This window comes from Bufo bufo, chromosome 5 (assembly GCF_905171765.1).
Source record: "Bufo bufo chromosome 5, aBufBuf1.1, whole genome shotgun sequence".
Classification (NCBI taxonomy): domain Eukaryota; kingdom Metazoa; phylum Chordata; class Amphibia; order Anura; family Bufonidae; genus Bufo; species Bufo bufo.
This window is the reverse complement of record NC_053393.1, coordinates 440,132,700-440,158,084: the sequence shown is the minus strand read 5'-3', so window position 1 is coordinate 440,158,084 and position 25,385 is coordinate 440,132,700. Positions and strand designations below refer to the sequence as shown.

The 25,385-nt window shown below is 41.2% G+C and overlaps 1 protein-coding gene across 1 annotated transcript in view; it reads right to left on the bottom strand.

Moving 5' to 3' along the window:
• COLQ (collagen like tail subunit of asymmetric acetylcholinesterase) overlaps window positions 1-25,385 on the bottom strand; it is a 116,787-nt gene that overhangs the window by 35,975 nt on the left and 55,427 nt on the right. Inside the window, exons 6-11 of the mRNA XM_040433564.1 lie at window positions 23,630-23,701; window positions 22,026-22,079; window positions 19,421-19,447; window positions 13,132-13,176; window positions 11,995-12,030; window positions 2,646-2,726 (exon numbers count right to left, since the gene is read on the bottom strand). Of these exons, the coding sequence (XP_040289498.1) occupies window positions 2,646-2,726; window positions 11,995-12,030; window positions 13,132-13,176; window positions 19,421-19,447; window positions 22,026-22,079; window positions 23,630-23,701 (315 nt within the window). The remainder of the gene's footprint in view (window positions 1-2,645; window positions 2,727-11,994; window positions 12,031-13,131; window positions 13,177-19,420; window positions 19,448-22,025; window positions 22,080-23,629; window positions 23,702-25,385) is intronic.

The window sequence follows — 25,385 nt, the reverse complement described above, 5'->3', positions numbered from 1 at the left end:
CCTATAAAACCCTCATCCTGGGTGGTCTCAGCCATTGACCTGTGAACTGAGCACAGGGAGAGACATGGCAAGCGCTCATGTGCTAGGGACAGTGTTGGTGAAAACAATTAATAGAAGAATTCAATACCAATTAGACAGAAGCCTTTATTATTCCAGTGCCCACCAATACCATCCAGTCTGCACCCCTTAGGGGGCCAGGTCTTAAAATGATGACCATCCTCATCTTTTGCTGGCTTTACTTCCTATAAAAGTCCACAAGATGCAGAGAGAGGAGGAGCTGGATGTTCCTGATGAAATATTCTCATTGATATTAGGTGATGTGGAAAAGGAGAAAAAGCAGATGGCAGAAGAAGGGCTCAAATCCTATACCAGCAACAGCCCCTGTTAAAAGGTGCATTAAAGGTGCTGCGTTGCCATTAACATTGAAGACCGACTATACTGTCTTCATTATTAAATGAAAGGGAGCTGCGGTCTCATTGGCCGCGCGGTTCTTCACTACAGCATGGCCGCAATCCACCCGCAGAACAGCCTCTCCGTGTGGCCGTACACTATGGCGGAGTGGCCTGATTTAATTAATTCGTAACTGTTCCAATTTATTTCTTAGGCAATTCTGGCGATTTTAATTTTTCAAAACTTCGCTCATCTCTAGTATATATTTATTATGTTTTAGGGGATTAAGGGGGCATCTTCTGTAATACCCCAGAGTGGCATTACCCCCTCCTCTGTACCCCCAATGTCTTGGTTGGTGCATCCTGTGTCATTATATATATATATATATATATATATTTAATGTAATTTCCTGCAATGTGTATATTCATTGCAAAACTGATGTTTACATGCAATGTGCCTGGTTCACCAGCGGTTGGCAGCAGATCTGAGCAGAGATAGTTTCTCTGGAGAGGAACCTTCCAGTTCCTTCCAGCCCTCATTATAGAGGGAGGAGTTTAGTTAGTCAGTAAGGGCAGTCTAGTCCACCCTCCTTAGGGAGAGGTTGTGTGCTGGCTAGCAGAGCACTGCTTGCTCGGCTAGGCCCAGAGGCCTTGCCTCTGAAGACTATATGGTTGCTTGTCCCCTCCTGGGCTCGCATTGCCTTCATCCAAGCTGAAGCTAGAGCTTGAGGTACTCCAAAGCCAGGACAAGAAGTTCCTAGGATTAAAGTAAGAGACAGACTACAGAGAGCTAAACTAAGTTCCAGCAGAAGAGGAAAGTTCCTATTTACTCCAGCTAGCATAGTAGAGCTGAGATTGTTGCAGAGAAGTGTTTGCCTGCCAGATTAAGCCAATACCTGCTGATGACCAAGATACTGTTTGGAAACTGTTTGGATTACCGTTTATGCCAAGAAAAGCTGTGTTCAACGTTACTACAAGTCTAGACTCCATTTATTCTACTTATTCATCATCCAAGTTCAACTACTCTGTTTGAACTTGCTTTGGACTACACCACGTCTGGGATCCAAGGATATCCAGGTCGAAACACCGTGACACGTGTATACAACATCTACAGAGATTGTAGGCCACTCTACACCACTCTAGCAATCCTACCCTGGGTACCAACATTACCATCTACAAAGGGGACTCCATGTCCTTGCTGCTTAACTGCAACTGGTGTCACATTTACTTGCTAGAAACCTCCTAAGGGGCAAGGGATCCCCCAGACGCTGGCAGTGGGCCGCTGCACTTGGACCTCAGTGCTGTAAGAGGACTCAGGCGTGGCCAATTGCAATCTTTTACTGTGGTACAATAGTGACATTGACAGTAGATAAAATAATCTTTGAAACATGCATTTTTAGTAGATAAAATAAGAAGAGAACACATATCATATGAACCGGTATATGTGGACTAGGAATTAGGATTTGGAGCATAATATGTAATCTAAAGAGACTTTTTTTAGTGTACAACCGACAAGAAAATGTAGTCTTTAATAGGGACTTGGCTAAATGCACTCAATAAAAATTGCAAATATTAACCTGAACTTCCACTTTGTAATTGTGCTTACAGCTGACAAAAATTCACGGTGTGAACTAGTCATCTTTTGTACTCTAGTTTACACAGTTGATGTTACTGTGTGCTTCATGCATTGGATCAGGGATGATAAAGTTATTTGTAGATTTATCCCATGTCTTAACCGAACAGTAAACACAGAAAATATCCCAACTTTTCCTCTCTTCATCTTCTCCTTTCCCTTGTTCTTATTGTGTTTCATATTACAATTAAGATGGAGTAAGATATAATGAATTTTCCCTGTGTGTCCCAGGAGCTCAGACATGTCTCTCCTCCTCCTTCTTACTGTCTTGTGTCTGACTGTAAGACAACTGGCTGCAGCAGGAGCCTCCCCGTTGTGCCCAGTCTCCAGTAGGACAAAAAAAGCTTGTTGTCCTGCCCCTCTGCTAAGTCCCCTCTGCCACCAAAGATGGACAGATCAGTAGAAGATCAGCCTCTTTGTTCTCTGCAGGTTTTCTACAAGAATATTTCAGATTTTAGGAAAATGCAGAAAATGCTGCAGCCTGAGAAACAATGAAGACTTTTTTTTGCGTTTCGCTTTTTTTTTAAATTCACAAAAGTAATTTGACTTCTATAATGCAAACCACGAAACATAATTTACCGAATTATAATGTATATAAGATGTAAATTAGAGTGAGTGAATACCTGTTTTCCCCTCTTTCCTGGTCTACCAGTAGGTCCTCGATTTCCTGGAACTCCTGGTTCTCCTTTTGGGCCCATCTCCCCCTTTTATTACAGAAAATGAATCAATAATTAGCCGATTATCACATTCAAATACACATCTACAAATATAACAACATTTCTGCAGAACCTGTGGAGAAAATTGGTTTGCATAAAATACTCTATTTCATATGGCAACAGAAAACGTAAATTGCAAAAAAAAAAACTTTGGGAGTATTCACATGGTGTGAAAAACTACATGTAATACCTTGGTCATGGTTTTACTAGGATTGCAGTGATAGTGCTTCTACCTGTGAATACATTGACAATTGGGTGATACTGTTCCCTGTTCAATGATTGGACAAAATCAGAGTGTGTTGGGACATGGCCCATTGACAGTGAGAAGTCTAACACTCAGTTGTCAATTTAGTAATACATATTCAGGAGGACAAAGGGGGAATCTCACAGTGCAGAGTTCTAAGAAAGAGGCTGCATATTTTTTTTTTTTTTTACTAATAGGTCCCCTTTAAAAGGAGCATGCATTGCAAAATATCTGCAACAATCAAAATGATTTTTCATGTGGGGAATGTTTTCCACTGAAATAAATATCAATCAAGAACATTGCTGCGCATGCATTTTTTGTATCTGTGTTAACATCAAGTTTTTGTTTATGTTTAGCATGTACTCCAACAAAGCTCTTCAAATAAACTCTAAATGTGTGGGATTCCTTTAGTCCAGGGATGCCCAACCTGTGGCCCTCCAGCTGTTGCAAAACTACAGTTCCCAGCATGCCTGCACAGCTGTCACGGCTGAGGATGGGGAAAACCCTCAGCCGTGCGATGTCAGGAGATGGTAGGTCACTGCTTGGCCAGGACCACAGAATTAGGGAGCAGGTCACCTCCTAACGCATCCCTAATCTGACCCTGACTCCTAGCTGCATGAGCTGACCTTGATGGTAGGAGGGCTCATGCTCCGGAACCTCGGATCCCTACTGACCCTCTGCCGATCCCTGAACTAGGAGCTGGGTAGACCACCTGTTCCTCCTGGATGCGGAGAAACAGGAGTCTAAACTGGCCGAGCTGCAAGGGGATATAAACATAAACAGACTATGGATATGGCAGGAGAGTGAAAGACTTCCACCCCTACCTGCCACAGACACACTGACTGGATCCCTGGAGACAAGTGCTGAAGTCCACACACAGACAAAAGGACACAGCACACATAAACACACAGGAAGCCAGAACCATAGCTGCAATAATAACAGACACCACATAAACATAAACTTAACATCACATCACATCACATAACAACATTTGCTTATGACCACAAGGGTGGCCCTCACTGGCAGGTGGTATGAAAGAAGAAGGAGGATGACTCCAGCAGACCATGGCTGAAGTACCCCTCTGACTACTGCTCTCAGCAGAGGCTATATAGGCCCAAGTAGCCACACCCACGCAGACACACCCAGTGTTCACACACACAGAAGGGAGTTAACCCTTCCTAGACCAGGCAAGGGAAAACAGCCACTTAAAGGAGAAAGTGCACACATAACTAAACCCCTGTGCACACCAGACATACAAAAGACACACCTAACAAAGATAGGTTGCCAGGTGCAACCGCATGCACATTGCAGCAAGCTGCCAAGCACAAACATGTTGCCAGCGGCAACCACATGTGAGGCAACAATCCAGCCGCCCTCACCATGTGATTGACAGAAACCAAACCGCAGGCAACTGCATGCGGATCAGGAGTCACGACCATAACCATGGTCGTGACAACAGCCTACAGCTATTAGGGCATGCTGAAAGTTGTAGTTTTGCAACAGCTGGAGGGCTGCAGGTTGAGCATCCCTGCTTTAGACATACAGAGGCCCAAACAGTGTCCTTTGGGCCTCCATCTAGGTAGGGAATAGCATAATAGACTGTGCTATTCCATTATGTGGAGTCCAGTAAAAAAACATATACCGCAGTGTAAGTGTTTTCTTTTGAATAGGAGCCCACAGGTGGTTACCACCATATGGGATCCATCATAGGCAGGGCCGGTTTTAGACAAAGTGTGGCCCTGGGCAAAATTGGAAGTGGGGCCTCAAATCCTGAAATATTGGACCTGACAGGACTTTGTAGGCACAAACAGCGGTTGCAACCACAGCAGCTGATCGTAGACTGTCACATTGTATCTCTTTAGCCTTTCCACTGTAAGCTGCTGATCCTGCAGCCTCTTTGGGTATGTTCACACACAGTATTTTCTGTGCTTGAAAAAACCTAATGCAGAATCTGCATCACAGCATTTCCTGTCACAGCAGCAACAATTATTATTACGTCCATAGAAGCCTTTTAATGAGAATCTGTCACCAGGAATTTCACTGTACACTGCACGGCACAATGCCTTGTAGGGCTAAGGCTACTTTCGCACTAGCGTGTCTTTTTTCTGGTATTGAGATTCGTCATAGGATCTCAATACCGGATCCAGCAGAAACTCTAGTGTGAAAGTAGCGCTCAGCTGAATGTAATGATACCTTTCACTCAGCAATCTGTGACTTTATTCTGGAGAAAAAGTACTGTTAATATATATGCAAAAGAGCAGTTAGGTGCACTGAGGGTGAGCCTAAGCAACCCGATGTACTCTCGCTTCTCCTGGTTCCTCTGCCAGCCCCTCCCTCTCCTGATAGAGCCAGCTTCCTGCATACTCATCTCACCTGGCCTCGTCCTTCAAGAAGGAGAGGAAGGAGCTGGCAGGGAAAGCAGGAGGAGCAGGGGTGCACAGAGCATCTTGGGCCCACCCTCAGTGCATTTATCTGCACATTTACATATGGAATAAAAATACTTTTTCTCCAGAATGAAGCAACGGATCTCTAAGTAAAAGTTATCATTATATTCAGATGAGTTTGTCCTACAAGGCATTGTGCCTTGTTTGAACAATGAACTTTCTGGTGACAGGTTACCTTTAATCTGCAACATGTAAGAATGCAGGCCCAGAAGATAAAATATGAAAATGGGATAATGGTGTTATCAGAAGTTTTGGGGTATGGCCATACGGTCGTTTTCTGCATTCAGTTTTGGAAGCCAAAACTAGGAGTGAGTTCAAAAAAGATAAGTAATATCTGTCCTTAAAGGGGTTCTTTGGAAATGATTTTAAATGGCTACCTGTCCTAGAATGTAAGCAGGGGTAGTTGCCAACACTTGCAGAGCTGTCTAGAGGCTGAGGTGACGGGTACTCACTACATACTACACTGCTCTACTATAGATGTTAATGATGCAACCCTGCCTACGATATGCCATCATGGCTGAGCAGCCTGACAGGAACACTCACCAATGTGTATTATATACAAGTGCCAGAGCATAGTGCTGTAGTGAGGCCCTCATCCCCGAAGGCAGCTCTGAAATTCTAGGACAGGTTTCCGGCAGCCATTTTAAATTATTCCCAGAGAACCCCTTTAATACTTTCTCTCCTTTCATGGTCCATTCCTTATTTTGGAATGCAGAAACCTGACTGTGTGGTTGTACCCTTACAGGTTCACTACAGCTTGAGTCAGTGTGACAAAGGAGATTTATGTTGTATTGCAGAATGTCTATGCAATACGTTGCATACACTGAGTATATCAGATTTCAACACAAACATCTATTTCTGTCTTGCTGCCTGGGGAAGTTAACGTTAATACACCTTACCATAAATTATCTTTCCAATTCTGTTTTCCAAAGTTGACATGAATACAATTTAATTTCTGCTTCTAGACTCAATTATACTCATTATATTATGTTCCCCTGGTGGGTTCATCCTCAAGTTAGAGAAGCAAACCACATTTCCTTAGCATGATCCTTATTTAGAAATTATATGATTATCACAGATAACATAGTTGCTGCCAGTAAGTAAAGCTATATTTAGCCAGTTATTAGGAACAGTAATGCGAGTTGCAAACGCACTGCAGCTTCCTCACTGTCAAAAGTGCATGGAACATAGGCTTAGGGGACATAAGTTCATAAAGCAAAGGGTAAATGATTGTAACATAAGACAGTAAATGAGGTACGGAGTCCCTGAGGAGCAGCCAAACATATTATTACTTACATCTCGTCTTGTGGTGAGCTGTGATTCTAATTTATTTCAGATAAACCACAACAGAATATCATTGTTCATTTAATGCTATCCTGAATGCTATTTGTACATTGGTCTGAGATACAAAGTGGCAATGTTGGTTGAATCCTAAAGCTTAAAGCATTGAATGCCTGCCTTTTTAAAATATTTTACAGTTTCATATGCAGATATAGTGATCCTCATCTTGATTCTTAATGAGTTAAAGGGGGTTGTCTCACTTCAGCAAGTGGCATTTATCATGTAGACAAACTTAATACAAGGCACTTACTAATGTATTGTTATTATCCATGTTGCTTCCTTTGCTGGCTGGATTCATTTTTCCATCACATTATACACTGCTCGTTTCCATGGTTACAGACCACCCTGCAATCCATCACTGTTGGTCGTGCATGCACACTAGGGATAAGAGAATCGACTTCGGATAAAACATCTGAAGTCGATTTGCATAAAACTTCGTATCAATACTGTACGGAGCAAGCGATCCGTACAGTATTAGAATGTATTGGCTCCGATGAGCCGAAGTTATTACTTTGCGAAGTCTCGCGAGACCTCGCATAATAACTTCAGAAATGTATTTATACTGTAAAAAATTATTTCTCGAACTCGGGTTCAGTTCCAAGTGGTACCTTGCAACCGAACCTTCGGCTCATCTCAACCAATACATTCTAATACTGTACAAATCGCTCGCTCCGTACAGTATTGAAACGAAGTTTTATGCGAATTGACTTTGGATGTTTCATCTGAAGTCGATTCGCTTATCCCTAGTGCACACTATAGGAAAAAAAAACGTAAGGCTCTCTAGTGGCCGGGACCATCGGAGCGCACATTAGCTAGTGCTTTTTCCTATATTGTGGCAGCACGACCACCACTGATGGATTGCAGGGTGGTCTGTAACCATGGAAACGAGCAGTGTATAATGTCATGGAAAAATGAATCCAGCCAGCAAAGGAAGCAATATGGACAATCAAAATACATTACTAAGTGGCTTGTATTAACTTTCTCTACATGATAGATACCACTTACTGAAGTGAGACAACCCTTTAAGTAAACTACGGCAAGAAACTTTTAGTTGACTTTCTCAGTGGCTTTTGTGACGTGATATCATGCTGTGATGATGTTTAGAACTGCTCCATCTGTAAAGAATTAACCTTCACAAAAGGTAAAATTTTGTAAATACTCAGCTTTATTTGTTTTGTACTGGCTGTATTGTAGGCCAGTGCTGCGTTTACAATTCTGCAGATTGCAGAGTTTAAATCTCGGACAGTATCAAAAAAGAAATAGATATAGAAAAATGAGCATAGGCTAGTTTGACACTGGCGTTAGTGAGATCCAGCAGGCTTTTCCAGCAAGGAACAGCTTGCCGGGTCTCTCTGGATCCGGTACTGCCAGAAACTACAGTCGTGGCCAAAAGTTTTGAGAATGACACAAATATTAGTTTTCACAAAGTTTGCTGCTAAACTGCTTTTAGATCTTTGTTTCAGTTGTTTCTGTGATGTAGCGAAATATAATTACACGCACTTCATATGTTTCCAAGGCTTTTATCGACAATTACATGACATTTATGCAAAGAGTCAGTATTTGCAGTGTTGGCCCTTCTTATTTAGATCTCTGCAATTCGACTGGGCATGCTCTCAATCAACTTCTGGGCAAATTCCTGACTGATAGCAACCCATTCTTTCATAATCACTTCTTGGAGTTTGTCAGAATTAGTGGGTTTTTGTTTGTCCACCCGCCTCTTGAGGATTGACCACAAGTTCTCAATGGGATTAAGATCTGGGGAGTTTCCAGGCCATGGACCCAAAATGTCAACGTTTTGGTCCCAGAGCCACTTAGTTATCACTTTTGCCTTATGGCACGGTGCTTCATCGTGCTGGAAAATGCATTGTTCTTCACCAAACTGTTGTTGGATTGTTGGAAGAAGTTGCTGTTGGAGGGTGTTTTGGTACCATTCTTTATTCATGGGTGTGTTTTGGGGTAAAATTGTGAGTGAGCCCACTCCCTTGGATGAGAAGCAACCCCACACATGAATGGTCTCAGGATGCTTTACTGTTGGCATGACACAGGACTAATGGTAGCGCTCACCTTTTCTTCTCCGGACAAGCCTTTTTCCAGATGCCCCAAACAATCGGAAAGAGGCTTCATCGGAGAATATGACTTTGCCCCAGTCCTCAGCAGTCCATTCACCATACTTTCTGCAGACGATCAATCTGTCCCTGATGTTTTTTTTGGAGAGAAGTGGCTTCTTTGCTGCCCTTCTTGACACCAGACCATCTTCCAAAAGTCTTCGCCTCACTGTGCGTGCAGATACGCTTACACCTGCCTGCTGCCATTCCTGAGCAAGCTCTGCACTGGTGGCACTCCGATCCCGCAGCTGAATCCTCTTTAGGAGACGATCCTGGCGCTTGCTGGACTTTTTTGGACGCCCTGAAGCCTTCTTAACAAGAATTGAACCTCTTTCCTTGAAGTTCTTGATGATCCTATAAATTGTTGATTGAGGTGCAATCTTAGTAGTCACAATATCCTTGCCTGTGAAGCCATTTTTAAGAAAACGCAATGATGGCTGCACGCGTTTCTTTGCAGGTCACCATGGTTAACAATGGAAGAACAATGATTTCAAGCATCACCCTCCTTTTAACATGTCAAGTCTGCCATTTTAACCCAATCAGCCTGACATAATGATCTCCAGCCTTGTGCTCGTCAACATTCTCACCTGAGTTAACAAGACGATTACTGAAATGATCTCAGCAGGTCCTTTAATGACAGCAATGAAATGCAGTGGAAAGTTTTTTTTGGGATTAAGTTAATTTTCATGGCAAAGAAGGACTATGCAATTCATCTGATCACTCTTCATAACATTCTGGAGTATATGCAAATTGCTATTATAAAAACTTAAGCAGCAACTTTTCCAATTTCCAATATTTATGTAATTCTCTAAACTTTTGGCCACGACTGTACATGATTGCCATCCGACCCCATTACCTGTAGCAGTGGTTTTAGTCCAGCCAATTCTCAGCATATTTGCCGGATTGCAGCCAGATCTCCGCCAGTCTCCATTATAGTTAATGGAGCCAGACAGCAATAATGTAGTTTCTGGCAATGCCAGATCCAGAGAGGCCCAGTAGGTTTTACCCTGCCGTAACAGCCTTTTGGACCTCACTAATGCTAGTGTGAAGCTAGCCTTAGACTATAGCTATTTGTACTGTGAAGACACCTTTGTAAAACGTAACTTATATTAATATAATTTAAAATTATTCATAATGTGCCTTATCTATACAATAGAACATAAACAGTATTGTTCCAATACGATAGTCAATTATTGGAAAAAATGGAACCCAGATGCAAATGGTCAGTGGCCCTCTATAGGTATGTGTGAGATGGATATAAGCCTAGGTATCCCTTTTGAAGGCATCTTCACACTACAAATAGCCAGGGCTTAAATTTCCCAGCGTTCCTTACTGCCTCAATAAATGCAGAAAGTTTACTTTGGCATTCTGCACTCTGGGAAATGTGGTCTTTACAATAAGTACTGACAATAATGTTACGTCTGGAAAGCTAACTTCCCGGATAATGATTTGTCTGTCAACAAGCCGTTTTCACAACTAGTCAAATTATTAATCCATTCCTTGAGACTAATACAGACCTAAATGATGAAACCTGGTTAAGAAAACTGATTAAATTGCAAAGTTACTAAATAATTGCAGTTACTCATATTTTATGTAAACTGTAAAGTGGTGCTCAAATCTGCACATGCATTTTAACCCCTTCCCAAAATCGTGTCTTTAAAGATAGTGCCCGCTCAGCAGTTCAATGGGCGCCATAGCTGCTGGGTGCCTGCTGTTTTACACGGCAGACATTTGGTGACAGAGTTTCAGATTAGCAACAACGCTAAATGTGGACATTTAGGGGCAAATTTCTTAAGACCAGCGTTTTAGACACCGGTCTTAATAAGTACCTAAGCTGGCGGTGGATCTGCCGAAATTATCAAGAGGTGCAGGCCTCTTCAAACCTTCTGCGGATCATCCGCCAGTTCTAATTGTAAGACAGCTTCCTAGCTGTCTTACATTTAGACCTTTTTCTACGCCTGAAACAGGGGTACAAAATGTGAATGAGACGGGCCTACTGGCCCGTACACTTCCCCGCCCGTGTCCCGCCGACTTTTTTAGACCTGGCATGAGTGGGGAGAAATCGCAGATTGCAGCTCAACTAAACGTTGCACCGCAATCTGCGCCTGAAATACGCCTAATTAAGGCAGGACTTGATAGGAATACTCTGATTCTCCCATAGACTGCAAAGGGAAATCATTGCGGGAGAAGCGATCAGATGATCATATGGTAAAGTCCCAGGGGTATTAAAAATAAGTGTAAAAAAGTTTTAAAAAGCTTTTAAAAATATAAAAAAAATCCCCCAAAAAAACATAAAAATCCAAATCGCCCCTTTTCTTCATTTTAAAAATAATAATAAATAATAAAAAAAAATTAATCATTGGTATCACCATGTCCAAAATGGCCATACTATAAAAATATAAAATGTTTATCCTGTACAGTGAAAGGTGCACCAGCAAAAAAATTAAAAATGGGCGATTCAAAATTTTTTGCCTAACAAACAATTTTTAGCGTTCAAAAAATCATACACACGCCAGAATGGTATCAATAAAAATTAAAGACCAGCCCCAAAAAAACAAGCCCTCACACAGCTCCGTAGAACTTAAATATAAAAAAAGTTATGGGGGTCAGGATATGGCCAATGTAAAGAAAAAAGTTTTTTTTTTATAAAGTTTTTTATTTTTTTTAAGTATGGAAACACAGACACATATAAAATTGTTATCACTGTAATTGTACTGACCCACAAAATGAAGTTAACATTGCGTTTTTACTATTTCACCCCATTAAAAAAAAAATGTCACTTTCACTACATTGTATGCAATAAGTGGCGCCAGTAGATAGTAAATTTTTGCCACAAAAAACAAGTCCTCATACGGCTATATTAATGGAAAAATAAAAACATTATATCTCCAGGAAGGCAGGGAGTAAAAAATGAAAATCACTGTATCAGGAAAGGGTTGAATACATTGCCCTGATTCCAGAATTAGCCACCCTTATGTGTCAAACCTGTCATAGAAGAATAACCAACATTAAGAACTGATGATGCTGAGTTGTAGTTCTAAAATGAAAAGCTCAAATGATACATCTTGTTTTCCATGGATTGTAAAGTACTTACTAAAAATGTAAGCAAGCAAAGCACTTACTTTTTGCCCAAGCATTCCTGGAAGACCCATAAAGCCCTGGAAAGAAAAAATACAAACATAAGGATATCTCTTTGGCAAATCGTGTTCCAAATTCCTCAGCTATTTCCGTTCTCCCTAGCTAAATTCAATGTAACCCCACTGTTCAACTTTGACACATGCAGTAATCTCCCTTTATATAATTTTACACAATGCTGGATAATGAGGCTTAGGTTTCAGATGGTATGGGAACAGTTTAATATCTTCTTAATGTAACGATCAGTGGGTGTGGAACCACTGTGTCGACCAACTAGGCGACTTTGGGCTAAACTTATCCTGTCAGTCCCCTGGTATTCACCCTTTAACCCCTGTACAGGGATCTGCACTTCGCTGCAGTGAAGCCACTAGGCCACTACTAGATGAGATAAACCCGGTGGGGATGATAGCTGACCCACATGGGTCAGAAACACCAGTGTGGAGCACCGAGAGATCAGGCAAAACTTGTAGTCAGTAAAAGGCTGAGGTCAGGGTGGGAAGAATTTGTGCAAATCCATGAAACAAGGTCAGGATAGGCGGCTCAGAGTCAGTATGGTGATCAACACTATTATTGAATCATAGAACCTCCCAGCACATGTGCGACGATTACTTCAGTAGTACCACAGATAATGGTCCTTAAGACCTATTTACGTATGGTGATCAGGCACTGGTAAAGTCTGGGGGCAGCGAGTCAGAATCCGTGAATCAAGCAAAAGTCGGTACGCGGGCAGCCAATCAGATTATAGTACCTTTGCAGGATCTATCAAGCTAGTAACCCATTGATCAGGCGGTGAGTGAGACATATAACACAGCTTATATAGCAGAGCTGATTAACACATTAGAAGTAGCTGTACACAGACCCAAATGAGGGTTAACCCTTGCAATACTGTGGAATAATAGGAGGTTTAATAAAGACTATAAGAATACATTGTCTGGGACTACAGACCTATGACTGAAACAGGGAGAGTGAAGCAGCGCTCGTGCCCTCCTGAAGTAGTGGGGCAGTGACGGGCACAGACTGCCAACATAAAACCTAACCACACGTGAGTCAGGCGAAGTAGGATAAAGATTACTATTTTCAATCCAACTCATTAAGAACTTCACAAATGCAATGAAGTATCCTACCTGTTCACCTTTAGGACCCCTTTCTCCCATGTCTCCTTTAAAACCCTGGATGTTAAAAGATATAAAATATTATTGCAGTCATATACTATTAATATCTATCTGTAGACATAAAGCAAATTATATTCAAGTCACTTAAAGTACCGTAGTTGTCACATGAAAAATATTTTACATTTTTCAAACCGGCACCTGGATTTGAATACTTTTGTAACTGAACGTAATTAAAATTGTAGTATAGCCACTAGGTTAGTCAATAAACTCTGTACAGCGCCACATTCTGTTACAAGCTGTGACAGTTACAGGGGGAGAGCTACAGCAAAAAGGACACACCCCTGAGCTGTGATAGATAATAGCTGCAGCAGGAAGAATACTCCCCTATGCTGCCAGTTTGAAATAAATCTTTCAGAGCAATTGAAGCAATGAAGGGAGGAGGGGGTGGGTGCTCTGGATCCATATGAGGTACAGAGCTAGCTTTAGCTTTGTTAGAGATTGTCATATACAATATTACGTCTTATTTTCATGCTTACATTAATTATGGGATAACTCCTTTAATTATTATAATAGAGGCATTATTAAAGAGGACCTTTCACCTTGAAAAACATTGTGAACCAAATATGCTGCCATGGAGAGCGGCGCCCGGGGATCTCACTGCACTTACTATTACCCCTGGGCGCCGCTCCGTTCTCCCGTTATGTCCTCCGGTATCTTCACTCACTAAGTTATAGTAGGCGGTGTCTGCCCTTGTCCTGTGGGCGTCTCCTTCTCCTAGGCTGCAGCGCTGGCCAATCGCAGCGCACAGCTCACTGCCTGGGAGGTTTTTTTCTCCCAGGCTGTGAGCTCTGCGATTGGCCAGCTCTACAGCCTAGGAGAAGGAGACGCCCACAGGACAAGGGCAGACACCGCCTACTATAACTTAGTGAGCGGAGATACCGGAGGGCATAACGGGAGAACGGAGCGGCGCCCAGGGGTAATAGTAAGTGCAGTGAGATCCCTGGGCGCCGCTCTCCATGACAGCATACTTAGTTCACAATGTTTTTCAAGGTGAAAGGTTCTCTTTAAGTGTGCTGGATATCAAACCTATAAGCAGGAGAATTCTGATTGTAGGAATTTTCAATGAAATGTGAACCTGAAATGCATATATGTATACGGACATGGAAAACAGTATATCACAAAACACATATTGATATAAATTGCATGAGTAGGAATATTATAGACATTGTTTGTAGTAAAGGGCAAGTGTAGGTATTGTTTGGAATGCTCCACCAGAGCTCCTAAATTTCTTCAGTTATCCTTTTAGTATTGCCAATATTTTCTCTAGGCAATTTCTCTAACTCTATAGTTTTCTTATCATACCACTTAAAGGGGTTATCCAACCCCTATAATGACATCCCCCAATGCCCAGGCCCCTCGTATGGATTATACTGCATCACCCGCAGCACTCCGAATCCCATGCACAGCTGCCGCTGCATCTCCGTCATGGCCTATTGGCTGCTCCCCCCATCACCAGATGTTTTGATCCGCACAATGGGGAGATGCAACAGTGGCTGTGCAGGGATCCGGAGCGACGCAGGTGGTGGGAAGCAGGTAAGTATAATCCATACGAGGGGCCAAGGCATTGGGGGGAGGAGTGAATATAGGGGTTAGATAACCCCTTTAAATAATGTATCCAATTCAATTTTAAGTGGTGGTATTTTCTTAAACAGTGGGGAAACCATGGCTTCCCAATCACCTTCTGAATAATGCCCATAGAGTATTTTTTTATTTTTTTTTGAGATTGGCTCTTATGTCTTCTTCCCCAATTGTCTTCAGTCCATTTGTCAGATGCACTTCCACTGCACTTGATGTTGCCATGTGAACAAGGATACCCCTAATGCATAGACTTTGAGTCCATCTCCATAGATTATCCTCTTCCATTCTGAGTTGGGTCTTTGCAGTTGGACTAGACAGCTTCCAGCATTCGTAGCAGCATAGCCTTCCACATCCTCCAGCTGTTCTGGCGTACAGCCATCTGGTCTCGTTTGTCACATCAGTTGGGGTCTATTGATTTCCACACTTGGCCTCGCCTGATGAGAAAGCGGTTATGTATGCAATTGTCATTGCTCATCTTAAGTTCCCCAAGTAAAACTGCTTTGTAAAGAGAGGTTGGTGGCATAGTCCAATATCAAATGTCAGGTACAAAAAGTTGTAAAATTAATAATAAAAAAATGTATTTGCAGAAAGAGTAGTCCACTTTTTGCCCCTGTCAGGTAATATTCAGGACAGGCAACCTTCGGTTCTTTTCCAGCGATGACGCTTTCTTTAGATTATCAGACCTAGATGGAGCAAGTATCATAGCTCTTGTCCCAATGAGATATGGATTAATATACCTAATACTCAGAGTGATGCTACCTCTATTCATCCATATTCCAACCTGTCCATCCTTTCTTCTTGCCTTCTTCTCTCTCCCCCAGTAATTCCTTCCATTTTTACCTTAACATATGGAGGATATCTAATTGGATAGAACAACATTTTAAAACTAAACATACATGCTCATTGGTTGATTGTGTAGTATTGTTTTAATGGGGGCAGTTGTACATTGCAAATGCGGAGGGAAAGTCACATGGCCTAACACTTAAAGAGGACCTTTCATGGGTCCAAACATTGTAAACGAACTATCATGATCTGTAGAGCGGCACCCAGGGATCTCACTGCACTTACTATTATTCCTGGGCTCCGCTTTGTTCGCCCACTGTGGCCCGCTCTGTATGCGAATTGCTAGCATCAGAGCAATGGGGAGGAGACTGGCCTTTTTCTCAATGGGCGTTCCTTCTCCCTGGCTGTAGCGCTGTCCAATCAAAGCGCAGAGCGTCACAGCCAGTGAGGACAAAAAACTCACCTTCTTCCTGGCTGTGACACTCTGCGCTGCAATTGGACAGCTCAGGGAGAAGGAGTGCCCATTGAGAAGAAGGGCAGTCTCCTCCCCATTGCTCCGATGCTATCAATTAGCATACAGAGCGGGAGAATATACCGGGGCCACAGTGAGCGAACGGAGCGGTGTCCAGGAACATATCCCTGGGCGCCACGCTACATAACCTGATAGTTAGTTTACAATGTTTTAACCCATGAAAGGTCCTCTTTAAGTGTCATATACGTAAACAGTAAGGGCTCATTCAGACGGCCGTATGTGTTTTGCGGTCTTTAAATTGCAGGTCCGCAAAACACGGATAATGGCCCCTGTGCATTCCGCAATTTGAATAGAACATACTCCATTGAACTGAATGGGTCGGCACCCGTTCCGCAAAAATACGGAAGTAGTGCGGAACAAAACATACAGAAAGATCTTTATCCTTTCTACATCTACACACCAAATATTGTGTTGTAAATAGCTATAGATAAGACATATCTAATTGTAACTATGAGAACTCCCTGATTAAATATCCTTCAATGTTAGATCAATTTTATATATATATATAATATATATATATATATATATATTTATAGGTATACAGTATATCTACATGCAGCAAATTGCATTGTATTCCTGCACTTGAGGAATAATGGATAAAACCAGAAATTTTTGACTGGATATAATGACACTGTAATGCGTGAAGTTAGCATTCTACAGCATTTGTTTACTACAAAGTTATATGTTTAATTCTTTCTTGACATGTGACATACTAATACATCACATGTCGCGTCTTTAAAGATGGAGTCCGCCCTGGTGCAGAGCGGGCGCCATAGCACCTGGCTGCCTGCTGTTTCACACAGCAGACAATTATGCCTAAAGTCCGCGACCGGTGATAATGCAGATTGCGGACATTAAACCCCTCAGATGCTGTGGTCAAATGCTGTGGCCTATGGAGATCCTGCCTACAGGGGTCTTTGAGAGAAGCTATCTGATAATTGGTTATTCAAGTTCCCTATGGAAACTATTAACAAGTGTAGACAATAAAAAAAGTAAAAAAATAAAAATACAATTCACCCCCGTTTGCCCAAAATAAAAAATAAACAAATAAAAAATAAACATTATGATCATCACAGTATGCAAAAATGTCCATACTATTTAAATATAAAAATATATCCCATACAGCAAACAGTGAAATGGGAAAAAAAATGTCAAAATGGCGAATTCAACGTTTTGTAATCACTTCACTTCTCACAAAAATGGTATCAATGAAAAGTACTGATTGCCCCACAAAAAAAGAGCCTTCACACATATTATAGGAGTCAGAATATGGCGATAAAAAGAAAAAAATATTTTTCTAGGTTTTATATATTTTTTTGTATTAAAATGCAAGAAGCAATATACAAATGCAGTATTGCTGTAATCATACTGACCCAGAGAATGAAAAGCACAAGTCAGTTTTAGCGCACAGTGAACACTTAAAGGGAACCTGTCATCTGGATTTTGGGTATAGAGCTGAGGACATGGGCTGCTAGATGGCCGCTAGCACATCCGCAATATCCAGTCCCCATAGCTTTCTGTGCTTTTATTGTGTCAAAAAACGATTTTATACACTCACCTAAAGAATTATTAGGAACACCATACTAATACGGTGTTGGACCCCCTTTTGCCTTCAGAACTGCCTTTATTCTACGTGGCATTGATTCAACAAGGTGCTGATAGCATTCTTTAGAAATGTTGGCCCATATTGATAGGATAGCATCTTGCAGTTGATGGAGATTTGAGGGATGCACATCCAGGGCACGAAGCTCCCGTTCCACCACATCCCAAAGATGCTCTATTGGGTTGAGATCTGGTGACTGTGGGGGCCATTTTAGTACAGTGAACTCATTGTCATGTTCAAGAAACCAATTTGAAATGATTTGAGCTTTGTGACATGGTGCATTATCCTGCTGGAAGTAGCCATCAGAGGATGGATACATGTTCTCATTCTGTTTACGCCAAATTCGGACTCTACCATTTGAATGTCTCAACAGAAATCGAGACTCATCAGACCAGGCAACATTTTTCCAGTCTTCAACAGTCCAATTTTGGTGAGCTTGTGCAAATTGTAGCCTCTTTTTCCTATTTGTAGTGGAGATGAGTGGTACCCAGTGGGGTCTTCTGCTGTTGTAGCCCATCCGCCTCAAGGTTGTGCATGTTGTGGCTTCACAAATGCTTTGCTGCATACCTCGGTTGTAACGAGTGGTTATTTCAGTCAACGTTGCTCTTCTATCAGCTTGAATCAGTCGGCCCATTCTCCTCTGACCTCTAGCATCAACAAGGCATTTTTGCCCACAGGACTGCCGCATACTGGATGTTTTTCCCTTTTCACACCATTCTTTGTAAACCCTAGAAATGGTTGTGCATGAAAATCCCAGTAACTGAGCAGATTGTGAAATACTCAGACCAGCCCGTCTGGCACCAACAACCATGCCACGCTCAAAATTGCTTAAATCACCTTTCTTTCCCATTCTGACATTCAGTTTGGAGTTCAGGAGATTGTCTTGACCAGGACCACACCCCTAAATGTATTGAAGCAACTGCCATGTGATTGGTTGACTAGATAATTGCATTAATGAGAAATAGAACAGGTGTTCCTAATAATTCTTTAGGTGAGTGTATATATGTAAATGAGGTGCTGGGCTCAGAGTCAGAGAACGCTGGAGTCATCTCTCAAACATGGAGGAGACAGGACTCATCTAAGGTTAATTTACATATCTATAACATCGTTTTTTTTACACAATAAAAGCACACAGAGCTATGGGGACTGGATATTGCGGATGTGCTAGCGGCGATTTAGCAGCCCATGTCCTCAGCTCTATACCCAAAATCCAGGTGACAGGTTCCCTTTAAAAACAAAACCCATAAAACTGTGGGGGAATTGCATTTTTTTCCTATGGCTATGTGTATGTGTATGGCTATGTGAATGGAAAAATAAAAAAGCTATGACTCCAAAAAGGCAGGGAGAAAAAAACAAAAACGCAAAAACAGAAAATCGCTCTATCAGCAAGGGTTTACTGATGCTTTAGACTGTAGCACCTAAGATGTTGCCATCATGTAATCAGGTCACTTCCAGCCTATTGTTTCCTTATAGTTTTCAAACCCTAGAGTTGGTGGATCACTACTAGCATATTAAAATGGATCTTACTCTTTTTTCACACTTTGGCATTGTGGTTTATAAAAGTAGTTTAGTTACTGTCCAGATCACAGTTTGCCATGATACAAAACCAATAGTAGCTCAAATAAAAATAAACCTTGGAAAAACAGGTGGTTTTGAGAAATGATCCTGGACAAATGCAATCTACAGAATTCCTTTTGCTGATAATTAGCATAAACTCTGGTTAGTACTTAGGCAGGGAAACTGACCTGTTCTCCTTTCATGCCAGGAAAACCCTAAAGAAATGGCAGACATATTATCTAAATGTGCAACAGAAACAAAATACTGTATCAAACATGCTGTAGCTAAATAATGAGTAAAGCTATACAACCTACTCAAGTATTAACTACAGCTATAAGTCCATCACACAATAGATAAGTATGGTACATAGAAAACATATCTTGCCTTGTGTTTTCTATTGTCCAAAACAAGTTAGCCATGAGTCATTTTGTTATTATTTCACTTAGTAATTAGAACAATTTTTAGAATATAGCCAAACAAGGCCTTTGTCAGGACAAAAATAGTTTTGCTACAACTTTCACACTAGTGTTTTTGCTGGATTCGGCAGGGTTCAGCAAAAACACTCCTGTTACTGATAATACAACCATCTGCATCCGTTATGAACGGATCCGGTTGTATTATCTTCAACATAGCCAAAACAGATGCGTCATGAACTCCATTGAAAGTCAATGGAGGAGGGAACAGTTTTCTATTGTGTCAGATTGTGTCAGAGAAAATTGATCCGTCACCATTAACTTGCATTGTGGGTCATGACTGATCCATCTTGCTCCGCATCCCAGGACGGAAAGCAAATTACAACATGTTGCATTTTGGAGCACTCCGTTCTGTTCAGTTCAGTTTTGTCCCCATTGACAATGAATGGGGACAAAACTGAAGCATTTTTTTCCGGTATTGAGCCCCTATAACTGATCTCAATACCGGAAAACTAAAAAGCTAGTGTAAAAGTAGCCTAACTGCTAAAGTAAAGTTACATTTAGGAATGCCATAGATAAATACATTTAGCCTCAATGATGCAGGTAAGTATTTGGCATGTATCTTGTCATGTAGAATTACTGAAAAAATCCAGGAAAGTATTGGTTTTAGGATGTGGTGATATAAAACTAATGAAAATAAACAAATTATCCTGTAGATGGGTTAAACTGTCCCAATTGTTCACTTTATTATGAAACTCTTATTATCTCCTCATTAAGTTCCCAAAGAATATATTGAGAGATTTCAATCACACAAAGAATTAGCAAAATGAAGAAGAAAAAACATTTTTGGTAATTATGCTATATATTGTAGTGGAGATATACTGTATTTTTCACCCTAAAAGACACACGTTTTTTTTTACCCCAAAGTGGAGGTAAAATGTCAGTGCATCTTATGAGGCGAATACTAATAAGTGCTTTCATTATCGAAGCGTTTATTAGTACAGGAGGACCTGGGAGCGGTGAATGCAGCATTCCCCTGGTCTTCCTCGGCCGCACACTGTGCTGTGTGACCTCATTCTGTGCGTTGTCAGATCACAGCACAGCAGGAGCGCTGGATCTCAGGAGCGGCGGCCGCTGGACCAGGAGAGGTAAGTTGATTTCTTTTTTGGTCTCTGATCTAAGTTCTAAATAACATGGGGGTCTTTTTAACATGGGGTCTGATCTGAGGTCTGACTGGGGTTCTTATTAACATGTGGGTATCATCTGAGGGCTGAATAGGGGATTAATTAACATTGGGGGAACGATCTGAGGTCTGATTGGGGGTCTTTTTAACATTGGAGGTCTGATCTGAGGTCTGATTGAGGATCTTATCTGAGGTCTGATTGAGGATCTGATCTGAGGTCTGAATGGGGCTCTGAGCTGAGGTCTGATGAAAAATATGCATCTTTTGGGCAGGTGCGTCTTGAATTGGTTGCTAACAAATCAGCAGCAGATTGCATAATATGTCAAATACAAAAGAAATGCAATATGAAAACATATTTGTTTAGGTCTTCTATCAGAGAGATGCTGTCATTTTTATCATTTTATTAACAATTATATCTTTAGGTGCAATATTCATTGTGTAAATTAATAATAGAGATAATTTCTATTTGTCATGTGCTTTGTCCGAACCGGATTTTTGACATCACAGACAACGCTAACACTTGAAGGGGCTCTCTGCTTTAGGGTTTGAAAGGGTAAGTAGTAATGTGAGTAGCGCTCGTGTGCATGTGTGTTGTATACTGTTAATAGAAGGGGGTTATCTGAGGCCTGAATTAGGTTAGGTATCTTTTCTGGGGTCTGAATTTGTTCTGGTGCCTGATTAATTTAGGAAAATGTATATATGCTATGGATCTGCAGCAACTGTCTTAGGCTACTTAGGAAAGCACAGTGAATCAATTAGAGGAAGAAAATTGAAACTACAAGAAAGTAAAAGAAAACCTGCTGCCGAGAGAAGCCAATCACCGTGCAGCTTTCATTTCCAACAACTCTATAAGAAATAAAAGCTGTGCTGATATTTGTTGCTATGAACAACAAAGAACGTTTTTCATAAATCTACCCCATTGTTTCTTTATCTGCTTCCCCGTGCCAGTTTATGTCGCTATCTGCTTTATAATCCTTCACCTCAATGCCACTTTGTAATGGTCACTAGCCTTGGTATCCTGTGACATTATTTAAAGTTTCTCAGTGGCTACACAGTGACTTTTGTGGTTGAACTGCCATTCACTTTTAGGACTATTGTCTATTTGGTGGACAATCTGTTTGTTGTTTATTCCAGAAAAGATGTGAAAAAGTTAAACATGAAGGAACTCATGATTTTCACACACAACAGTTAACAAACCATTGGTCCTCTTGATCCTGGTCCTCCAAGTGATACAGAGTCCCCCTTTTCACCCTAAAAACAAAACAGTATGAATGAATTAATATGGTCCAGTTGTTTCACTAAATGTATTTGTTGGACTTTAGGTTTACTTAATTAACCTTATGTCACACTGAAGCTTTTATTACTGTGATTACTGCTCTAGAGATGCATATTTTATCCTTGATCTCTATTTATATTGCCAGTTTATCTGCCCTTTGTCTGATAGATTGTAGTCACTTCTTTATTATTACCATGCTCAATGTTTGCCACAAATATACGAAGACCAGAAGAAAATGCATAGATAACATGTATACAAAACATTAGCATAACATATGCCTTACAAAATAATAGACTCTGCAGGCAAAATAAACCCTTAAAGGGGTTGTCTCACTTCAGTAAGTGGCATTTATCATGTAGAGAAAGTCAATACGAGCAACTTACTAATATAATGTTATTATCCATATTGCTTCCTTTGCTGGCTGGATTCATTTTTCCATCACATTATACACTGCTCGTATCCATGGTTACAGACCACCCTGCAATCCAGCAGAGGTGGTCATGCTTGCACACTAAAAGTGTCAGCCTCTCTGGTGGCCGGGACCATGGAAGCACACATAAGCTAGTGCTTTATCCTATAGTGTGCAAGCACGATCACCACTGATGGATTGCAGGGTGGTCTGTAACCATGGATACGAGCAGTGTATAATGTGATGGAAAAATGAATCCAGCCAGCAAAGGAAGCAATATGGATAATAACAATATATTAGTAAGTGGCTTGTATTAACTTTCTCTACATGATAAATCCGACTTACTGAAGTGAGACAACCCCTTTAAGGGTTTTCCAGGATTCCCTCAGTTTTTACTTAGCTCCCCTAGTGTGTCCTAATACAAGAATTATACTCTCCCAGTCCCCCCACTCTGGCTCCACTTCTGGAACCATGGGGATATATTGCCACTAAGGTCAACTGTTAGCTGCAGTGGAGTATTGGGGACACCAACAGACTGGCCCACCAGAGTAACAGAGAGGATCCTCTGGTGGGCCCAAGCTCTAACCCCTTAGTGTGCCCCAAAGGTCCAGGAAAAAAATACTTTTGGAGCTGCCTCTGGAGACAATAAGTTGCTGCTAGGGTCTATTTCTTAGAACTAAAAACCTATTAGACTTTATTGATGATATTGGGGTTGGGACCCAAAAATAATTTTCTCTGGTGTTCCCAAAGAACCCCAGTCCAACCATGGTTGAGGACGAGGTGAGTATGATTCTTGTATTAGTTCAAACATGCTAAAGGAACTAAGTAAAAACTAAGGTAATCCTGGAAAACACATTTAAATTCGCAAAATATCATTCTAGTTGACAAGGCTACATTTTTGTCTTACATAATTTCATTCACAATAATGACAAATAAATACAGTGAGAGCATTATAATCTTTGTAGATGCAAACATACATGATGCATTCAAAAATAATGATATGACTACAAAATAGTTTATTTGTCCACATAATGGTATAACCATAGTTAATTTTATGACTCTGATATCAGCAACGCAGAACTAAATGTATACATTTTGTAATTGTAGAACACAAACCTTTTGTCCCATTGGTCCTAGTGGTCCTATAGGGCCTGGCATACCTGGTACTCCAGGAGAACCAGTCTTGCCCTGGAAGTTAATAAAAAACACATAAAATGTACACGGTGCAACCAAGCATGGTAATATCGCATTTAAAAAAGTGAATTTACAAAGACGAAATTATACTCAATTTATTATCAACATTTCCAGTACAATAATAAAAAATGGAGCTTAATAGTGAACACGCTCCTTTTTGATTCCATATCTCTTATTTTCTAAGATCTGCATATATATATATTAAAAATCTAGCTTCCTATCTAAATTTTACTTTGTAGGACGGTGTCCAAAACATTTTATTTACACCTTGCCTAAGGAGAATGCCAAGTAAGGCTAGACATACATATGACCAATTCAATGGAAAATCAGTGGCCCAAAAAGACCATTCTAATCAGATTTTTTGTGACGATTGAAAAATTGTCTGTCATAGAGAAATAGTGAGATGTGGAACAGTGCAGATGTGGCAAGAAGGCAGACTGTATCTATAGAGATGTATATACCAACATACTGTACTACAAGTTATACAAAAATTTATTTGAAAGGGGAGTAGTGGCCCCCAAAAGAAAAAACATTCATTGGTGACGGGATACAAAACACAGGTTCAGGAAAACGGACAAAGGTCTAGTGGGAGGCAGGGCAGACACACTTACCCTAAATGCCCTATAGACTGCTTAGCCCAGGGTGACCCCCTGATGGTGGAGGCTCCCTGTCCCCAAACCTAATGCTATCCAGTCCCTACGAAAACCCTAATCAGGGAAATGATATTCACAAAAGATACATAGAGAGTGGATGGTATTTTTAAAAGTCACTATTTCTATTCTAATTTACTCTAAAAACTATTGTGACAAGATATCCGGAAAAATCTTAATGTTTGGTAATAATATGTATCTATAGAGACCTTTGAGAGTCCCATTAATAGGTTCCAGGAGGAGTAATATTCCCCCAACCACTCTGCCAGCACTTTGGTAACTAGAGATGTGCTTATAAATACAAAATAAAGAGTAGAATAGCAATTGGTGTGCTTCAAGTGATTTTTAGTCATGCAACTTACAGTAGATCTACAACTAAGGCTACTTTCACACTTGCGGCAGTGTGATCCGCCGATCTGCCGCTGACTGAAAGCATTTGTGAGACGGATCCGGATGCGGATCCGTCTCACAAATGCATTGCAAGGACGGATCCGTCTCTCCGCTTGTCATGCGGACAGACGGATCCGTCTTGTACATTTTTTCACATTTTTATCGGTCTGCGCATGCGCAGGCCGGAAGGGCGGATCCGGTATTCTAAGTGCCAGATCTGGCGCTAATACATTCCTATGGGAAAAAATGCCGGATCCGGCATTCCGGCAAGTCTTCAGTTTTTTTCGCCGGAGAGAAAACCGTAGCATGCTGCGGTTTTCTCTTTTGCCTGATCAGTCAAAACGACTGAACTGAAGACATCCTGATGCAAACTGAACGGATTACTCTCCATTCAGAATGCATGGGGATAAAACTGATCAGTTCTTTTCCGGTATAGAGCCCCTGTGACGGAACTCTATGCCGGAAAAGAAAAACGCAAGTGTGAAAGTAGCCTAACACCTCTTGTGTATTAAATATAGCAACAGTATATGGTGCCCCGCTCATCCAGTTTCCGTGCACTGACCAGGGCCTATGCCTGATGGAGGGTGCCAACCTGAAACGTTGTTGGCACGAACCAGTGGGTGTGAACCCACTGTGCC